We start from the raw sequence: 19671 nt of genomic DNA, 5'->3' as shown, positions 1-19671 counted from the left end.
AATTTCAATGTCAGTAATAATATTAACTAAATTTATTGAGTGCTTACTATGTGCTAGGCACCCTGCTAAAGGACTTTATATACAGTTACCTCATTTAATCCACATAAGAGTGCTGAAGGAAAAGAGTGGTTATTACCCCCATTTTATACACAAGAAGCTGGGGCTGAGTGAGGTGAAGGTGCCCTGTCCATGGTCACCCAACTTGTTAGTCTCTCTGGCTCTGAAGCCTGATTGTTCCTGCCATTCAACATTCAATATTGTACCTACCCACTGCTGGAGGGAACGTAGCTACAGTATTTGGTGGGTGGAGTGCCAGGGTAACACCCTGTGAGAGCTCTCTCCATTTTCTTACCCCAGCAACTGGTAGGAGGCTGATGACTGGGAGCTTATTTTCCACAGAGGCTGGCATGAATCTGGCTTCAGGAAGCCTTTGGGGCAGGGAAGAGGGGGAGCTTCTGGACCCCTAGGGCCCCGACAAGGCTCACATAGGGCTTAGCTCAGTGGGGTGGGTAAAGAAATGGAGCTCAATAATACTGCCTTATATAAAGCAGACCATGACTTTTTTTTCAGTTTATATTGTCCATGGGCTATCATAACAGAAGCATTTTCTTAAGGATAAAACTACATATCACAATATTAATTACAGACATAGCTCATTGGATTCATGCAGTCCCTTCCCAACAATTTGAGGTGATTCTTGTGATCCTGGAATCTAAACATGGTACTGCTATCACATTCTGCACAAAACCAGGTACAGGAGAGATGCTAACCTTCTAGATGTCACATGATAGTAGCAGCAAACAGGAGACCAAATATTTTATGGTTTTCATAAATAGGAGGGGATACATTCACCTTACAGTTTTAGACACTTCAAGTTCTTCCCATTGTCAAGGTGCTGGGCATCACTGGTGACATTCTGTCTTTCAGGCTCAACTCTAGTGGTGGCCAATCTGATGTCCTGTTGCTCTGCATACTTTTGTCTCTGGACCAGGCCGTCTGCAACGTTCAGGGGAGACATTTCAATATTAAAAACAAAAACCAAACCAAAAAACAAAACAAAACAAACCCCCAAACTGGAGGGAGTAGGTGGGCAGCTTATAGCCTTGGCTTTATCTCTGGCTGTTGAATTGGATAGAACAGAGGAGGAGAATGGAGGGAGGGATGTGAACAGCAAACCTGACTATGGGGATCTCAGTGCGCTGACAAATCCAACCACAGAAGCACAAGGCTCCTCTCTTAAATTTTAAAGGGAACATTCGTCAGTTCACTGTCGTATACAACAGTGCAACTAAGTTCGAGGAGTGTGGTGTATCTTACTCCTCCTTGGAAAGGAGTTTGGGGCAATTCCTGATCCCTGTGCGAGAACGTGATCCCAGGAAACCTCTCTAAATTCTCCCTGGACTGGCCTTCTTCCGTTTTACGAATGTAGCATGTTTTCTGTGACAGTACTGCCTCCGCCACTGATGACAAAGCTGCGTGAATTGGACACTACAAGGGCCGGGGACATCTCTTCCGGGTCCTCCATCTCTGGCTGGCGGTCCCTACCCACAGGCCCCTGCAGGCCTGTCTCCTGGGTGCTCAGTTCCGAGTCCGCCTCCCCGCACTGCAGCGGGAGTAACGCCTGGTGTCTGGTCAGGGCGTCGTTGTTTTTCTGGGCCTCCAGGGAGTTCTGGTGCGTGGAATTCCTGTGAGCCATGGCACTCTTCTGAGGCTCGTCAAAGCTCAGAGAGAAGGTGACTGTGCCACTGCCGAAGATGACCTTCTGCTTGCATCTGGGTTGCTGCTGCGACTGCGGCTGCGGCTGCGGGCTGGAGGGCGGCCGCGCGTGCGGCGGCGGCGCATGCTGGGTCAGGGCCAGCGGCTGCTGCTGCTTCTGCCTCTCGGGCTGCGGGAAGGGGTCCTCGCTGTTGCTCTTGCTGCTGATGGAGGAGGAGGGGGTGGATCCCGTGGAGCCCCCAAGGCTGCTGGACCGCTGGCGGGAGACGTTGCTGCGGCGCAGCGTGGCGCGGGCTGCCACCTTGAAAGCGTGCGCCGCGGTGCTGCAGCGCACCTCCTCGATGGTGTTACGCGACGGCTTAAAGAGGATGATGTAGACCTTGTTGAAGAAGATGCAGGCCAGCAAGCCAAAGCTGGCTGCCAGGATGGCGATCACCTCCACGGCAGAGACAAACTTGCCGTAGGTGCTGGCGTAGGCTGGAATGAAGGAGATCCAGACGATGAAGAAGATGAGCATGCTGAAGGTGATGAACTTGGCTTCGTTGAAGTTCTCCGGCAGCTTCCGGGACTTGAAGGCGAAGAAGAAGCAGATGGCTGCCAGCAGGCAGGTATAGCCGATCAGGAAGCCCAAGGCCATGAGTGAGCCCTCGTGGCAGGTGATGAAGATGATCTCATCCTCTAGCTCCTGGTTGCGGTAGCTGGAGGGGGGCGCGGTGTAGAGCCAGATGGCACAGATAACAATCTGCATGAAGGTGCAGAGGAAGACCAGCAGGAACTGCAGGTTGAGCCCCCACCACTTGCGGTGGAAGCTGGTGGGGATCTTGGCCTCAAACACCAGGAGGACGCGGTTGGTTTTCACCAGGATGCACGAGATGCAGAGCACAAAACTGATGCCGAAGGCCGGCTGGCGCAGGCGACAGGTCCAGTCCTGCGGCTCCCCGATGAAGAACAGGGAGCTGGAGAAGCAGCAGAGCAGGGAGAAGAGGAGGAGGTAGGAGAGCTCTCGGTTGGTGGCCTTGACGATGGGTGTGTTGCGGAACTTGATGAAGACGCCCAGCACGAAGGCCGTGAGGAAAATGCCCAGCACAGCAAAGAGCGTGAGCGCGATCCCAAAGGGCTCGGTCCACGACAGAAACTCGATCTCCTTAGCAATGCAGGAAGTGTGGTTCTCATTGGACCAGAAGTCATCAGGGCACTTGTCACAGGCACTTGCATCTGTAAAATGTCCCAGTGAAGAGTTAGTACTGTGGAGTATAGAGTGAAATTTGTGAGTGTGAATGTGGTGATGAGGGCACACAGGTTATTGGATATAGTCACTTTCAATTTTCTTTACTGATGAAATAATTGTGATTTTTACATTATCAAATAATGTATTGAACCCTGACTTATGCTTAATAATACAACTAGTTAATTTCATGTATCTTTGTTGGTTCTATTATTTTTTTCCTTTGTACATAGTGGGGCCACTTGTTTCCTTTAATACTACCTACTGGTGGTTTGTAGCAGAGAATGATCAGTCTTGCTGGATAGGTGGCTGCCCCGCACACTAGGGGTATGGCACTGTCCATCAACTTTTCACAGTGATTCAAGCTCAGCCTGACTCATTTTGGACATCAGGATGGGGTTTGGAGACGTTCCAGAGCAGACTTCCTCTTATATCAAGGCAAAGTATTCCATACATACGACCTGTGCCATGGCTTTCTAGTGAGGGAGGCTGCAGACTCATTTGATCAACAAATGTTTATTAAGTCTCTGCTGTGTCCCTAGCAGCATGCAGTTTTGGGGAGTTTTGCAGTCAGAGATCTGGACAGGAATCCTGGCCCTACCATTTATTAGCTGTGTGACTTTGGTCAGGGTCCTTAACCATTCTGAGCCTCAGTTTCTTCATCTGTGAAATGGAGGCAATAATAACCCCATAATTGTGGTGAAGATGAAATGAGTTAATAACAATGATAAAACAATTACAGTTAATATTTATAGAGTGCTTCTAACGCCAATCAGAGTTTTTATTTAACAAATATTTATCAATAATTTACCATGTGCTTTACCAATATTAACTCATTTAATCCCCCAAACTCTGTAAGATAGGTTTAATATTATTATTCCCACTTTATAGATGAAGAAACTGAGGCACAGGAAAAACATAAGTAAGACAGCAAGTATGAGTGCCAGGCACTCAGCAGGCAATCTGTTATGCCTATTAACTCTGGAGCCTGGAACAGACAGAACTTTGTCTGTTCAGGGTCACTGAGCTGTAAGAAAAAGAAAACAACATTGGAGAGCAGTATCAAAGTAAGAAAAAGATGTGCAACAGATGTGTCTGTAAGCTTTTCCAGTGTTACTGAGACATCTAACATTCCTCTTTCTCTCCCAGCTCAGTGCCCAGCCCAGCATGATGCTCACACATTCCTTGTTAAATGAGAAACTGCTACTACACTGGAATTTGACACAACATTGTAAAATGATTATAAATCAATAAAAAATTGTAAAAAAAAAAAAAAAACTGAACAAATGGAAGAACAAAAAACAAACAACAACAACAAAAAAAGAAACTGCTAACCACCATTTCAGCCCAGCCCTTCCAGGGACTTTGCTGATTCCAGGGCCCCGAAGTGGACAGAGCCCTGCATGGTGTCCGTGAGGGCCTGCTCCTTTACCTGTCTCATCGCTGTACTCCCCATCGGGACACTCCACACACTCAAAGCAGCAGGTGGGCTCCCCTTCAATGATTCCTTTCCTAGTCCCTGCCAAGCAGTCTCGGCTGCAGTTGGAGAAAGGCACCTGGAGGATGGAAAGCACAACAGTGAGGGGCTGCAGCTGCGGGATCAGTCTTCCAGCTCCGCCTACACGTGTTAAGAGGGAGAAGCTCTAACACTGCCACTAGAATCAGTGCGGTAGACTCCAGGCCCATTCCAGGCATAGGAAGATCCAGAGGTCCTTGGTCCTGTTATCTATGAAAGGCAGGGATTCCCATGGGAAGTGCAGGTGCACCCCCCCCCCCAATGAGATTCTAGGAAGGTTAATTATCGGGAGTCTACACAGTGACAAAAATCCTCCTTAAATAGTGTCCCCTTCCATCCTCTGCAAGTCCCAGAATGAGATATCTGTTCACTCTTCATGGAAGTAAAACTTGGAGACAAACTAAAAGACACAGGGACATGGACCTACACACAGAAGGAGAGTCACAAGGGGAGATGCTGAGACAAGGGGAAATCTGTTTGAAAATGAGCCTCTGAACTTTGCAGTGAATTGCAATTCTTGCCATTTTATTTTAGGCTTTACAGGGTAATTTCCAAGATCTTGCAACTCAGTGAGGCAGACAGGCCAGGCATGGAGGAGGTGAAAGTAAATGGATCAGAAAAATATATCAGGTAATTACTAACTGAAAGAAAGCTGCAGTAGCTACATTAATTTCAGATAACATAGATTTAATTAAATTAATTTATTTCCTTAGTGGACTTCAGGTGCACAGAATTTGATTAATCATAATCTTTGTTCCTTTCCATGATTACTTCTTCATGTTTGAACCACTTTTGGGTAAGTCATTTTTAATATCTACCACCCCAAACCAAAACTAGGACCGGGACAATAACCTATATCTAACTTATACACTCCTCTCTCCTCTTACTTCCTCCCCACCGTGTAGTCATACCTGAGATGACCATCAACCTGTGTTCATCACAGGTAAGTAACACTAAACTTGCAGGGAACAGATCAATCTAATCTTAAACCAACTCTACCAAAGATTAGGAAGATAAAAGAACACCCTCTAACTCATTCTTGTAAGGCCAATATAACCCTGATTCCAAAACAAGACAAGAAGAGTACGAAAAAGAAAAAAAAATTTACAGCCCCATCTTATTATTTTAAGTTGTCTTCAGAAGCAGAGCTGAGTCGAGTTGTGGCCAAGTGATTTATAAAGGAAGTTTCCTCCCTCACAAAAAAGAAGAAAGTCCTCCTAAAGGAATAGAGAATGGAGGAAGTAGGACATAGAAGTCAGAAGGACAAGCAAGGGTGTGATGTCCAGTGAAGTCCCTGCTTCCGCCTGGTCCCCCAGGGGAGCTCTGGACTGCAGGTTATGCCCCAGAACTGTCCTGACCTGAGGAACAGGACTAGGGCTTTCACACTTCCACACCACTCAAAGCTTAAGGGTCACCTCAGGGACATGTAAATTCCTAGGCTCTTCTGAGGCTCTCCTTTGCCTCACTGAACCCGTGGGCAGGGTGGGTTCCACTAGCCCGCAGGCAGTCTTCTGAAAAAGAGCAGCAAGTTCTGGTGATTGGAAGCAAAAATCCACCAAAGTCCTGAAGGTACATACAAAGTGTAAGGAATCTGAAAGGATATGGGAAGACTACAACTATTTTCTACTACTTGAAAATAGATGAAAAACACTAAAACAATGAACAGGCAAACTCAAAGGACATAAAAAAGAAAATACACCATGATCATGGTCATTTTGGGCTTATGCCAGGAATGCAAACAAATTTATTAGAAAGTCCGTAAGTGTCACGCACTGCAGTAATAAATTAAAACAGAAAAATATGATCATCAATGAATAAAAAAAATTTGATGAAACTCAACACAAACTAGTGATAAAAACTTAATGAAAGAGAACAGGAAGAAATATCTTTAACTTGAAAAAAAAATTAAATCCTTAGAGTAAACATCATTCTATATGAGATAATATATTAAAAGCATTTCCTTTAAAACAAGGGTGCCCAATATCACCACTATTATTATCCATTGCCCTGCAGTTACTAGCTAGTGCCACAAGACAAGAAAAATAAGGGCAAAAATATTGGAAAGGGCTAAATAAAACATTTCTTTACTTATTGTTTAAAAGTTGAGAATTATGTTCTATTCAGAGGAATTTTCTGAGGATTTAAGCCCAGAAAACAGTTTCTCAGATTGCTCTGAGGGACTGCTCTGAAGAGGTAAGGGAGGAGCCAGGATTTAGAGGAGTTTTTGCAACAAAAACAAGGTAGTCAGAACATCAAAAGATTATGGTTGATTAAAGAAAAAACAGATGCCTTAAATGAATGGATTTAGCACTTTTTTAATGTATGGGAAGATGCAAGAGTCTGGGCTCATTGAAATCCTTCCTTTGATATGCACTTAACTATCTACAGCCAGGATCCTGCTTTTCTTCACCCTGAATCCCCCCTCAGGGTGCACAGTCAGGGGTGGTTGCAATGGCTGATGGCTTGATGGCTGCAGCATCCTCTGTAAAACTGTTATTTTTGATAAAACTGCAGATGATATGACTGTTCACATAGAAAACCCACAAAAATCAAAAACCAAATTATTAGAAATAATTGGAGAGCAGCCCTAGGCTAAAATGCCACAGATTGCCACTGTTCTTACTTGAGTTTCATTAGTTTTTCTTATTCTTAAAACAAAACAAAACAAAATAAAACAAACCCAAAACCAAAACCAAAAAACTTTACCTTTTGTTTTAAGCTTTTGGTTGATAAAGTTGAATCTTTTTCATGTTATAAAAAGTGGTCCAAGATACTCAAAGGTGTTAATAGAAAGGCAAATGCAAAGTTTTAATCAAGGAAACTATTATCAGCTAAGGAGTCAGATTTGTTAAGAACAAAACTGTTTCAATATAATAAGCATGGGGCTCAGGTTCTAAGGATTCTCCTCTGTACACTAAATACTCATGGATTTCATAGGGAGCCCTGGCAATACAGTTAGTGAGTTGAGGGAAGTGGATTCATGATTCCGGAAGTCTAGCAGTGAAGCCCAAGTTCCTCCCAAAGCCCATCACAGTTTCTGCCTTATTGGAGGCATCTGGTGTCCTAATGGACAGCGCATACCTCCCTGGAGAATCCACTCCACAGGATCTTCTCCTCATTGATGAAGAGCCTTTCTCCTTTCTTGGCATAGACGTTGTAATAGCCAACTTCCTTAAACACGATGGAGCCGTCCTCTGGGGAGAGGTGCCAGTTGATGATGGAATAGTTCCCCGCGAGGTCACCACATTCATCAAAAGTCACCTGCTCCCCCATATTGTTGGTAAAGTTTAGGTGCCGTAGGTGCTTCAGGACCTAAAGAGGAACAGAGATAAATATTCTGAATACAAGCTACAGGGCTGCCACGTATGGTTGTGTAGGTTGTGCACTGCACAAAGACAGTAAACTATCTTTTTCAAACAAATAGGAAGGAACATGACTTGAGGAAGAGGAGTCTTTTTAAAATTCACACCAAGGTACTTGCATGTATTAGGTACAGCCCAGGTAAGCTATGGACTTTACTTGGTACTCGAAATGTGAAGGAAAAGCTGGGCTGATCTAACAAGATAACTCACAGGTCTAGGAATGTGAAGGAGAGGCTGGGCTGGGCTAACAAGATAACTCACAGATCTGAGTTCTGCTAGACTAACTTGTAAATCTAGGTTAATTAGTGTTGGTTTTCTGTTCATGTTTTTTGCTAGCCAGCTGGGTTTTCAAAGATACATATCTGGCTTTGGAATGTTGGTTTGTTGCCTCCCCACCTCCACTTTTGTGATGATAATGCTTCTGCTAAAGCTGTTCCATGCCTATTGGCCTAATACCCCAAGCTTGTACTTCACCCTATAAAACCTCATGCGCACATCTTGGAGGTGCTCAGAGCTTTGGAGCAGAAGCCCCTCTGAGCCCGCCGGCATAATACATCTGAGTACTCCAACCCTCCGAGTGGTGCTTGTTTCTTGACTGGCCTGTCGTTTCCGTAACAGAAACACTTTCTTGAAGTCAGGAAAGGAAAAGGAGTACATCTCACCATGGCCACTGGGCAGATCAAGGCTTTTGCATGTGCACCATCACCCAGTGGTGCCCAGGAGGGACATGGTTTGTAAGCCAGAGCCGTTCCTGGTGTTTTCTGAGAAGAGCTTGGACAGAGCAGAGGCACTAAGTACTGTCATGCTCTGTTCCATCTTTCCCTGTGCTACTGGTTCTGTGAAAGTGTTTTGCTGCCAAAAATCACAGAGAGAGGGGTGGAAGGAAGAAAGAAATGAGGCTGTTAGTGGAGCCCTGGCCATTATTGTAATAAGCATGGCCAATCCATTAATTTTTATGGGTCACAAAGCCCTTTGACAAAACAAGTAATGATAATAATTAATAAACTTTACTAGTCATTTTACTCCTTTTGAGGCGCAATGCTAAATACGTGTATATTCATTATCTAATCTTCACGGCAAATAGTACTATTACCCCCATTTTATTGTTGGAGCAATCAAGGCACAGAAAACAGAAGTATCCAGTCCAGGATCACACAGCTAGCCAGTGGTGCAAAGTCTGTGCTCGCAGCATCTCTGCTCCGCTGTGGCATCATTAGGCTCCCGCCTCTGCTTCCTGTGTGCCCCTGACTCGGATCAAGAGGAGGCGGTGGGCACTTGGCAACTTATCTTTCATGCGGGACCTGCCCAGTGTCAGGGGTCACGGAGGTACCAAGAGAGTAAAACACACGGAGTGCAGACGGTGAGAGCCGGGGTGCTGGCTCCCACCATACTCATGACACACGGGGCTTTCTCATTCTCTGGCCCTGAGTGCCCTTCCTCACCTGTGGGATGAGAGGGTGGGCCAGAGAGGCTGCTGGGAATCTCCAAGCTCTACACGAACTCCTCTCTGCTCCATGGTTTGGCAGCTCCAGGAGTATATTTAGAGATACCTCTCCCTTTCAGCATTAGTTTTAAGGTACCTACAAAACCAGCATCTAATCTGACACTGGGGAAAAGTTTGGGCCAGCACTTATTATCCATCTGTGTGACAAAGGACACCTTTCATGTTCCACTCCACAGATGATATTGATTTTTTTTTAAACAGTTTATATCTGTACAGACTTTATTTTATTTTTTAATTTTTGGAGGTACTGGGGATTGAACCCAGGACCTCATGCATGCTAAGCATGAACTCTACCACTGAGCTATACCCTCTCCCCTGTATTGACTTTAAGATAAACATTTATTGTAAGGAAAATTAAATAAGGAAAAGGAGTCATCTGAATTTGCTCATGAACAGCTCTGGGAAGAGCTGGGGGAAAGAGTCTGTGGCCAGCCACATGTGTGCACAGGCACGGCACCCAGGGTGTCTCACCTAGACTGCTGTGTGTGGTTACTCCTTTTGTGTCTTCACTGCTACCCTGGTGGACCCTGGCTATCCTGACTTTTGTCCCAGGCCCAAGGATGGAGGTGATCCCTCACTCCTTGCTACTGGCTCTTCTTTTCTGCAGATAGAGCTACTCAGCGAACCTCAAAAAAGATGGAGAATGAAGCCTACTAAGGGTTCATGCCACCCGTATTCTCTTGAGTCTTCCCGAGTGGTCATCAATCTTACATTTTTCCCTTCATTTTTTACTGAGCCCTTAAAACAGTCTGTAGAGTGGTGGTGCCCCAGACACACTCCCTTCTTATACCCCCAACTCTCCTCCCTTCTCCCTCTTGCTCTTGGGATGACCTGATCTCCTCTTGTACAGTGGGGTACATCCTTTGTCTCTACCCTAACACATTCTGGTCCTGATACATCTCCTTCCCTTAGAGGAACATGTGTTCTTTCTGCTCTACAAGGCTGACCCCTCTTGCAGCACTCAGAACCTCATTTTTCCCATCTACTCTTTAAAAAGCATCATTCTTGTCTGAAGAATACTTTAAAAAGCATATATAGCAGTAAAGTTAGGGTAGTTAGCATAAATTTTCTTCCTCCTAACCAGGTGTCAATTCCTTGGTTCTTACTACGCCAGGGAACAAACTCCCCATCTCCTTTCCTCAGTCTACAGATTCTCTGCAATAAAACTCTCCAGGCACAGTGGGTGGATAGGAATGGGAACTGAAACAAGGTCATTTCATAATTAAATGGCCATCTTCCACACTGGTCAGATTGGACAGGAAAGTGACTCAAAGATCATCACTGGCTATAATCCACCTGCATTGCTGTTGGCACAGTCTAACAAATTCAACCCTATCCTGCCTGGAAAGAAAAGGGAACCAATCAAAATCATTTTTTAAAAGTTTCTATTTAAAAAACTCATTATAAATACAAGGTTAGATTTGTATACTGTTACAATCAGTCAACAAATATTTATAGAAAATCCACTCTGTGTCCTGAACTTGGCTACAGCAGCACAAGATGCAGCAATATAGTCCTCCTGGAGTTTACATATGGATTAGGGAAGTAAGATATGAGACACATGGGGTGAAATAGCAAACAGTGCAAGATAAAGCACAGTTAATGCCTAACTCGTGGGGTAACAACTCCAAGTACAGATAAAACTCAGGGGAGCTGGAAATGACACAGGGCTGAAACGGTCATCAAAGCCTTGAGGTAGAAATGTAGATTGGCAAAGGATAAAGGGAAAAAAAGGTGTTAAAAATAGTGGGTACAACAAGGGCAAAGATATCGAGCTAAGAATAAAGTATTATGGGGGCAATGAAGAGACAAAGTTCTCAAAATTTGTGAGAACAAAAGGCAATAAAATTGATAGGCAAAGAGCAGTCAAGGCAAAGAGGCTAGATTTCCTATCCAAAGGCACAGGATCAGGTAACAGTAAGTGTTGATAAGAATATAGAGTGGGGGAGGGTATAGCTCAGTCGTAGAGCATGTGCTTAGCATGCAGAAGGTCCTGGGTTCAATCCCCAGCACCTCCATTAAAAAAAAAGAGAGAGAGAGAGAAAAGAATGTAGAGAAATCAGAATCTTCCATACGATGCTGGTGGGATGTAAAATAGTGCAGTCACTTTTGAAAATAATCTGGCACTTCCTTAAAAAGTTAAACATAGAGTTTCCATCCAACCCAGCAATTTCACTCCTATGTGTATACCCAAGGAAAATGAAAACATATGTCCACACAAAAACTTTTACTAGAATGTTCACAGCAGCATCATTCATAGTAACTCAAAAGTGGGAGCAACCTAAATGCCCACCAATTAGATGAATGGGTAAATAAAATGTGTTGTATTCATACAATGGGATACTGGATGTATAAAAAGACATGAAGTACTGATAAATGCTACAACATAGATGAATCCTGAAGACAGGCTAAGTGGAAGAAGTCAGTCACAAAAGACCACATATTTTGATTCCATTTATATAAAAAGTCCAAATATATAGATACAAAAAGTAGATTAGTGGTTATTTAAGAAGGGAGGTGGGGGTGAGGCAGAAGGGAGTGACAGCTAAAGGGTATGAGGTTTCTTTTTGATATGGTGAAAATGTTCTGAAGTTAATTGTGGTTATGGTTTTAAAACTCAGTGAATATATGAAAAAACCAGAGTTGTACACTTTAAAGGTGAACTGCATGTCATGTGACTTATACCGCGATAAAGCTGTTACAAAAAAGAAGGTATGAAAAGGGATTTTAAGTATATGACTCATTTTAAGTGTTGAGAATTTACTAATGAGACATGGCAACTCTGGCCTCAAACAGGATTACAGACAGGTAGAAGGTAACAGTCAGTAGCGCAAACATCTTATTCAGAAAAGAAAGCACCCTGGAATCTTTGTGCCTACAAGTTTTATACCCACAATTTATTAGACAGACTCCTCTAAAGCAGGTGCTGTCTTATTCCTTTCTGTATTCCCAATGATGTGCAGAGGGTCTGAATTTTAATGGCTACTCAAACTAATGTCTATTGAATGTTAGGTTAATAGAGTAGACATTAAACCAACACTGTCAGGTTTGTCAAATGGTGTCCATGATGAGGTTTTCACCAGTCTGAGGACAGATGAGAAAAATAAGGTCAATGTGGTATCTGTATTAAAAGTTAAAAGAGAATAAATTTATCTATGAAAGAAATTGAATATGCAGTTCAAAATTTTCCCACAAAGAAATCCAGCCCAAAGTGGCTTCACTGATGAATTCTGCCAAATATTTGGGAAGAAGTAATGCCAATTCTCCACAAACTCTTCCAGAACATTGAAAAGGAGGCAATACTTCCCAACTCATTCTATGAAACTAGAATTACTCAGATATCAAAACTAGAAGAGACATTATAAGAAAGTAAAACTACTGACCAATATCCCTTATGAATATAGAAGCAAATTTTCTTGACCAACTTTTAGAAAATCAAATTCTCTGGTTACAAAAAGGAAAACACACTGTAACCAAGTAGAGTTTATCCTAGGAGTGCAAGGTTGGTTTAACATCTGACTTCATTAAGATGCTACAGAAGAGAAACTGGATGATCATCTGAATAGATACAAAAAAAGTATTTGATAACATCTAACTTCCATTCCTGATAAGAAGCTCTCAATAATTTAGAAATAAAAAGGATATTTCTAAACTCTATAAAAGGCATCTATGTAAAACCTACAGTTAACACCACACTTAATGGTGCAAGACTGAATGCCTTCCCCCTAAGATCAGGAACAAGAATGTCCCTTCTCACTATACCTATACAACATTTTACTGGAGGTTCTAGCCAGTGCAATTGGGCTGAACTAGTCTTGAAGATTCAGACTGAAAACATAAACATCTATGTTCTATACTCAAAAACAAATAAGCAAGAAACAAAAGATTTTTCAGATAAAGTGAAAAGACTTAGGATTCACTTTTTGAAAATCTTACCATTAAGCATCATAAAAATTAGGCTTTTATATAATTGGCTGAACTTAAACCTGCATATTAAAAAGCAGAATACTTAAAATTATACCATGGGATTAAGGGCTAACACAATTTCTCTCTTTGAGGTATAAATGTAACCTAAGTTGTTTTCTTCTGATTCAAAAAGTAAACCTTGAGATTCAAACAAACTGGCAACCAAGGAAATGGAAATATTAGAACTTTTATAAACTGTGCTGGAAGATTTTACCTTAAGAGTGGGAGGATCGACGTATCAGAAGAATCATAGTTTTCATAGGATAAAATACTAACTTTCTCTTCACAAAGGAAAAAGAAGATTCTTGGGCTTTTCTGGGGAAATATTTCCTTTGTGGTTTTTTTAGAAAGTGGCAGCTCAGTATTATATTTTGCTTGTCGTGTTTTCGGTTATAGGTGTACATTTAATTCTCAGTAACCATTCAACACATGGAATAAATGGATTATAAAACTTCCAGCACTTTCTTGAGGAAAAGGAAAGTTGGAATCACCATAGTGTAATAATGTTGAAGTAACAGCAGGGAATTTTCTGAAGAGAAGGGGTCAGTCCCAACATCACTGTTCCATGTAAGAATGATGACAGTGGGATGCCACCAACACCTGAAATGTAGGTCTGGAAGTCTCTTAATACAGAGAGAACCAGAATTATTCAATTAGCTGTAACAAAGTAACTCAGACTAACTGCATGAGGGATGAGCCTTTCTTTTCTTTTTAAAATTAAAAAAGGCCAAAATAGATTTTTAAAAATAGTTTATTATGTATAGGCAGTATCCTAAGCACTCTATACATATTAACTATACATACTATGTCATTCTCATAATAAACTAATACATTTCTTTTTTTTTTTAAATGGAGGTGCTGGGGATTGAACCCCGGACCTCATGCAGGCTAAGCAAGTGCTCCACCGCCAAGCTATACCCTCCCCCTTAAACTAGTAAGTTTCACTATCTCTATTTTTCAGATGAGGAGAGGGAGGCACAGGCACACTGAGTGACCACTCAAGGCCATACAGCTGTTAGGTAGCAACTGGGATTTAAATCCAGTTAGTCTGGCTTGAGAGTCCAAATTCTCAACCATGAGACTGTAATGCAACCTGCAAAGGTGTAGGAGTCTGATTAAACAGCCTGTCTATCAGGTTATCTATCTCTAGTTATAACAGGTTGTCTAGTGTACCATTTAGGTTGGACATACTTTAAAAATGGGATGGTAGAGACATGGTAATAGAAGAAGCTATAATTGGAAACGTGGTCCACCCTGAATGGCACCCAGATCTCGATGCATGACCTGCACTTCCCCACCCTGGGGACTTTCTACTGTTTTCCATTTTTAATCAGCCTGACTGAGGGTATAGTTTACATATCATGAAATGGACCCATTTTAAGAGTATAGTTCTGAGTCTTGGTGAATGTATATGCCTGTGTAACCACCACTACCGTCAACCCAAAAGGTTCCCTGATGTCCCTTCCAAGTAAATTCTCACCCCATGTGCATCCCTAGGCCACCGCTGATCTGTTTTCTTTCTATCATTAGAGAGAGAATATCATATAAATTGCATGATACACTTTGTACTCTTGTTTTTTCAGTCTGGATTTTTTTGCTCAGCATGTTTTTGTGATTCACCAGTGTTGCTGTATGTATTTGCCTTTGCATTTGACATTTCCTTTAAGGAATAGATCCTTTCCACACATCCTAATCCATCCTTCAAGACCTATCTCAAATGACTGTCCTTTATTTTCCTCCTTACTTCAAGTCCTAATCTGCACAATATTGTAGTGTTTCATCGTTACAGCAGGTGTATAAATGAAATCACATGAGTGTTGCATTCTTCCAGTCAAAATTTGTGCCTTGTCCATTAATAATCAGTTATCTGTTTACTAATTCATCTCTTTAGGCATCTTTAATATCTCTTTTGGCAAGTTGACTTGTACCTGATTTTCTGCATAATACCCTGCATAACAGGGAAGGTAGTGATGGAAACCATTCCACCCTTAAAAGCAATGATAGGAAATCTTTAAATTGAAATTCACTGACCCACAAAAAAGTGACACAAGCTACACAATAATTTAGATTTCCCCCCTGGAGAGAACATTCTTCTTTCAGACTTTTAAAAGAAGAAATTAATATCTCTATTAAAAAAGAAAATACAAAATTATACTTGAGATTTTAACTCTGTATCATATGCCTATAAATTGTTTTATTTGGGGAGAAATTTGAGGAGAAAGAAAAAAATAAATAAAGGGAGAGAAAGGAAAAAAGTTAAAAGAAAGACTTAATTTAAACATGTAAGATAATATACAAAGAGACACAGGCTCACAAAAAAAACTAAGCACTGAGAAAGACATACTAAAAGAGGGACAAACGCGTATAACATGCATACACTTAGAGGCCCACATATTAGCTCTCATGTGGTAATATTTCCATCTTGTGGCCTTTTAGGGTATTTCCTCTAAAGGATTTAGAAGTCAAACTATTGCTCATTGTAAGCACAAATGGGAATCACCTCTTGTTACATACTCTAAGGGTCAACTGAATTAAGCCAAAGACTAGAAACTAGAATTTCCAATGCTTACACAGGACATCATTTCTTAGCACAAAGGGAAAATGGGAGGGAGTGCACAAAGAACCCCATTTACCCATATAACGAAGGACAGTTCACACAGATAAGCAGCCTACTGCTTCCTGGCCACTTCCTGTGCTAAGAGTGTTGAAAAGAACCAGGACCCATTCCCTTCTCTAACCTCAGTCATCTTTTCTTATCTCCCCTCCATCTCCTCTGGCTCTGTATTCATCCCCTTCCTCCAAACCCCAGCAGTACCAGCCATTCCTGGAAAGATTGATTCCATTTGCCTTCTGTTATCACCATGGTTCTTTCATCATGCACACCTGTTTTTTGACTAGTGAGTGGTTGGTGGGGGAAAGCAGGAAGCATGCCTCATGTGCCATCATCCTGAGAGAAGGAAGCAAGTGGTTCCATGCTTACTTACACAATGTTCCATTTACATTTGATTGCTGGGTATGGACACAGGCTTTTCCAATCAGAGCCTAGAATATCCCGGCCAGGGTGATTGATTTAAAGATGGGTTATTGGGTTGAACAATTCTCTGCACAGGACTCTAGCTTGTGTTGGCAGGTCAAATCAACTAGGTTGCTATTCATTCATTCATTTGACACATATTCAGGTGCCAAGTGTTCTGGACATGATGCTGAACAATACAGACATAGTTCCTGCTCTTATGAAGCTCAGAGCACAGTGGAAGAGTTGGAATGAAGAGACAGCTGAGGAGCAGTGTGAGGAGGGCTTGGGGTCTCCGTGGGGGTCAGGAGGGAATTGTGCATTGTGCGCTCTTAAGTTACCTGTTAGTGTTACTTTTAAGGCATATGAGCTGATTGATAAATTTTAGGGAGAGAAAAGATCAACAACAACAAAAAAAGAAATTGTGATTAACTTTGTTTAATCAGAAGTTTAATTGATAAGAAACTATTTCAGTCAACTGAAGAGCTATGAAAGTTTAAACTGGACATATGTAATGGTAAAAATGAGGAAGAAAGAATGGTCAGAAAGTTTACATGGGGATGATATGAAAATACTTCCAGGAGAAAGCAAATTTTGAAACAGTTAAAAGTTTGCAGTGGACATTGATAGAGGAGACAAAAACTGATGGCCCTTCCAGTGTGGGATATGATCTAAACAGAGGTGCTATGCCAAAAACTCACAAGGGCTTTGTGGGGAGGTGCCAGACCGACTGGCTTATAAGAGAATTGACAGAAGGTGAGAATGGAATTCCAGGCTGAGATACTTGGATTAGATTGTATGGATTGTACGGATGACAGGTTTCCTTGTTGGTCTCAATAATGACAGTGAATAATTGCTGGTCCATCTCTTGACAGAGACACGGACAAGATCTTAAATACCAGAATGCCCACCCAACTGCCTGAGTTCCTGAGGCTTAAAGGAGACTTACGGCAAGCACATAGGACACTTTGGCCCATGCCCACACGTTACTCCTCCCCATAACTCTAACTCTATTTTCCTATCTGTCTCCTCAACTGGATGAATTGGGCCAGACCATGTGTGAACCAGGAGGACACATACTTGCCTGTACCAGGGTCAGCTGAGGTGTCTGTGCAGGGGCTACTTTTTACTTTGGCCACCTTGCTTCTCCTCCCTCCTCATTTTGGCAGTAGCACTGATTTCCCTGTGGGGATCCACTCTTACTCTTACTTTCAGTCTAAGTAGTTTGGGAGGACTTCACTCCCAGCTTCAGGGATAGCTATGTAATCGCAGACTGGCCAATCGAAATAGTTTCTGGAACTTTTACAAGAGATCCTGGGAAGTAAGGAGAGCCAAGCAGTAAGGATTTAATGTGCTTGAAGCTGCTGCAGGCTGAAAATTGCTAACCCCAAGGAATAAGGCATCAAGAGATGAAGATGAGAGCATCTAGTTACACCTGGAATATTTCCAAGATTTTCAGAATTACGAGCTACTAATAATGTTCCTTCTTTTGTTTGAGCCAGTTTGATTTGGATTTTCTGTTGTAAGCAACTGAAAGTCCCCATCTTGACTATAGCTTAATTCTTGGACTAAAGAATAGTTGAGCCCAAGGCTTTAAACACATAATCAAATTAAATATCAGTTTTGCAGAAGTCAGTTGCTCAGGCGTTTGAAATGGCAATTTGAATCCAAAGCTATATCTAGTGACCTCATTTATTTTCTTTGAGGTAACTACTTTATCTGTCTTGCCTGGATCAGCCCAAATTTGCTTTATTACACAGTGAACTGCTATCTAAGTGAAGGATGTACCTGCCAAGCCTCAACCTTCTTGATATCTGCACAGGAACCGTTGGTGAAGAGCCCTCGCCCGGGTATGCAGGTGTATATATCTTGCAGGGCATGAGCAATGGAGTAGACGGCTAAGTAGACGTTGTAGGATATCCGCAAATGTGTATAATCCATGTAAGGGGTCTCGACACTGCTGATGTTCTCATCCCCTGTACAGAGAGGTCGGAAGGCGGTGGAGCTGTTGCTTGTCCTGCCACCACCTTCTTCGTGACCTCTCAGGAAGTTGTCCACAGGTAAGGGTCCTTTAGCACCTTCCTGGAGGTGGCAGTTAAACGTTTCTTCCCAAAACTCTTTGGCAAAACCGTTATGGACCGACTTCCTGGGATGGACCTTCTGCAGGAATTCCCGGAAACCTGGGATCTGTCCAGCCTTCAGAGCGAATCCAATGGTGCCTCCGACCACGTGGAAGTACTCAGGCATGGCGATCAAGGAGGAGCTGGCCCAGGCCTCGCTGGCCAGCCAGATCCTGCCCGTGATGTTGCGCCGGACGATCTCCTTGATGAGGGGTTCAAGGTCTGGGCCACTGGAGAAGACGACGATGACTTTGGCTGTGGAATTCTGGATCACCTCCACCACTTGCTGGATCTCTTCCTCATCAGAGTACTGGGAGATGAGTTCGCTGAAGTCGATGCAGATGTCCCTCTCCTCAGCTTCCTCTCGGAACTTCTCGATCCCTGGGCGGCCGTAGTCATCGTCAGCTGCAATTGTGCCCACCCAGTTCCAGCGAAAATACTCGATGATGTCAGCCATGGCGGTGGCTTGGTGTTCGTCATTGGGGATGGTACGGAGGAAGGACTTGAACTGATTCTTGTTGCTGAGGAGTCTGCTGGAGGAGGCATAACTGACCTGGAAAGAACACAGAATGATGGAGTGAGTGAGGTGCCAGGTGAGCCTTAAGACTGTGTAGCGGACGGCTTTTTGAACATTCATCAGTGTAATATATCAAACATGCTAGTCACTGGAGACAGGATGAAAGGTAAGGACAACCAGAATCTGTTCCTCTCCAGTGTGAGCACTCAACCATCTGTCAGCCTATCAGAGAGTGTTCTAATTCCCACAGTGCTACCTTCAAAGGTGGGTCTGGCCTAAAGTCAACCCACAACAGTAGAAGCTACTTATCCTTTCAAGGAGAGCCTTTATGCACTGTGCCAGTTTCTCTAACTTCCTCTGTGCTGTCTCACTGGCTGCAATATATCCATGTACACATTTTCTGCCTGTGGGGTCCAGCTTCTCATTTGAGTGTTTTAGCTTCCCCTTTACTATAATGAACACTTTGTCAGTGACTCACTTCTGGAAGGAATCAGGTTCCCTTTGGGTTATGAATCTAAGGGTCTTCACCCCGAGGGGTTCCCCTTTCTTACTCTGCCTAGTTTCTCTCTTCCAGTCTCCAGCTATTCCCTCTCTTCCCTCCCGCATCGCCCCACCTCCTCCACCTACTGTAATACTTTAGATAAAAGTACCCTCGATTGCAGTTATTTCTAAGAACTGTTTATCATTTAGGCTCAAATAGCCATTTAGGTACATTAGGCTCAATTCCTCTTC

The 19671-nt window shown here is 42.9% G+C and overlaps 1 protein-coding gene across 3 annotated transcripts in view; it reads right to left on the bottom strand.

The window, feature by feature from the left end:
- Window positions 1-17: 17 nt before the first annotated feature.
- CASR (calcium sensing receptor) overlaps window positions 18-19671 on the bottom strand; it is a 64407-nt gene continuing 44753 nt past the window's right edge. For all 3 annotated transcript variants that reach the window (XM_074364542.1, XM_074364540.1, XM_045507261.2), the window contains exons 4-7: window positions 18091-18975; window positions 7539-7769; window positions 4374-4497; window positions 18-2931 (exon numbers count right to left, since the gene is read on the bottom strand). In XM_074364542.1, coding sequence (XP_074220643.1) covers window positions 1418-2931; window positions 4374-4497; window positions 7539-7769; window positions 18091-18975 — 2754 coding nt within the window. In that variant the 3' untranslated portion in view covers window positions 18-1417. The remainder of the gene's footprint in view (window positions 2932-4373; window positions 4498-7538; window positions 7770-18090; window positions 18976-19671) is intronic.

Source organism: Camelus bactrianus, chromosome 1 (genome assembly GCF_048773025.1).
Source record: "Camelus bactrianus isolate YW-2024 breed Bactrian camel chromosome 1, ASM4877302v1, whole genome shotgun sequence".
In the NCBI taxonomy this organism is placed as follows: Eukaryota; Metazoa; Chordata; class Mammalia; order Artiodactyla; family Camelidae; genus Camelus; species Camelus bactrianus.
This window is presented reverse-complemented; position numbering and strand designations above follow the sequence as displayed.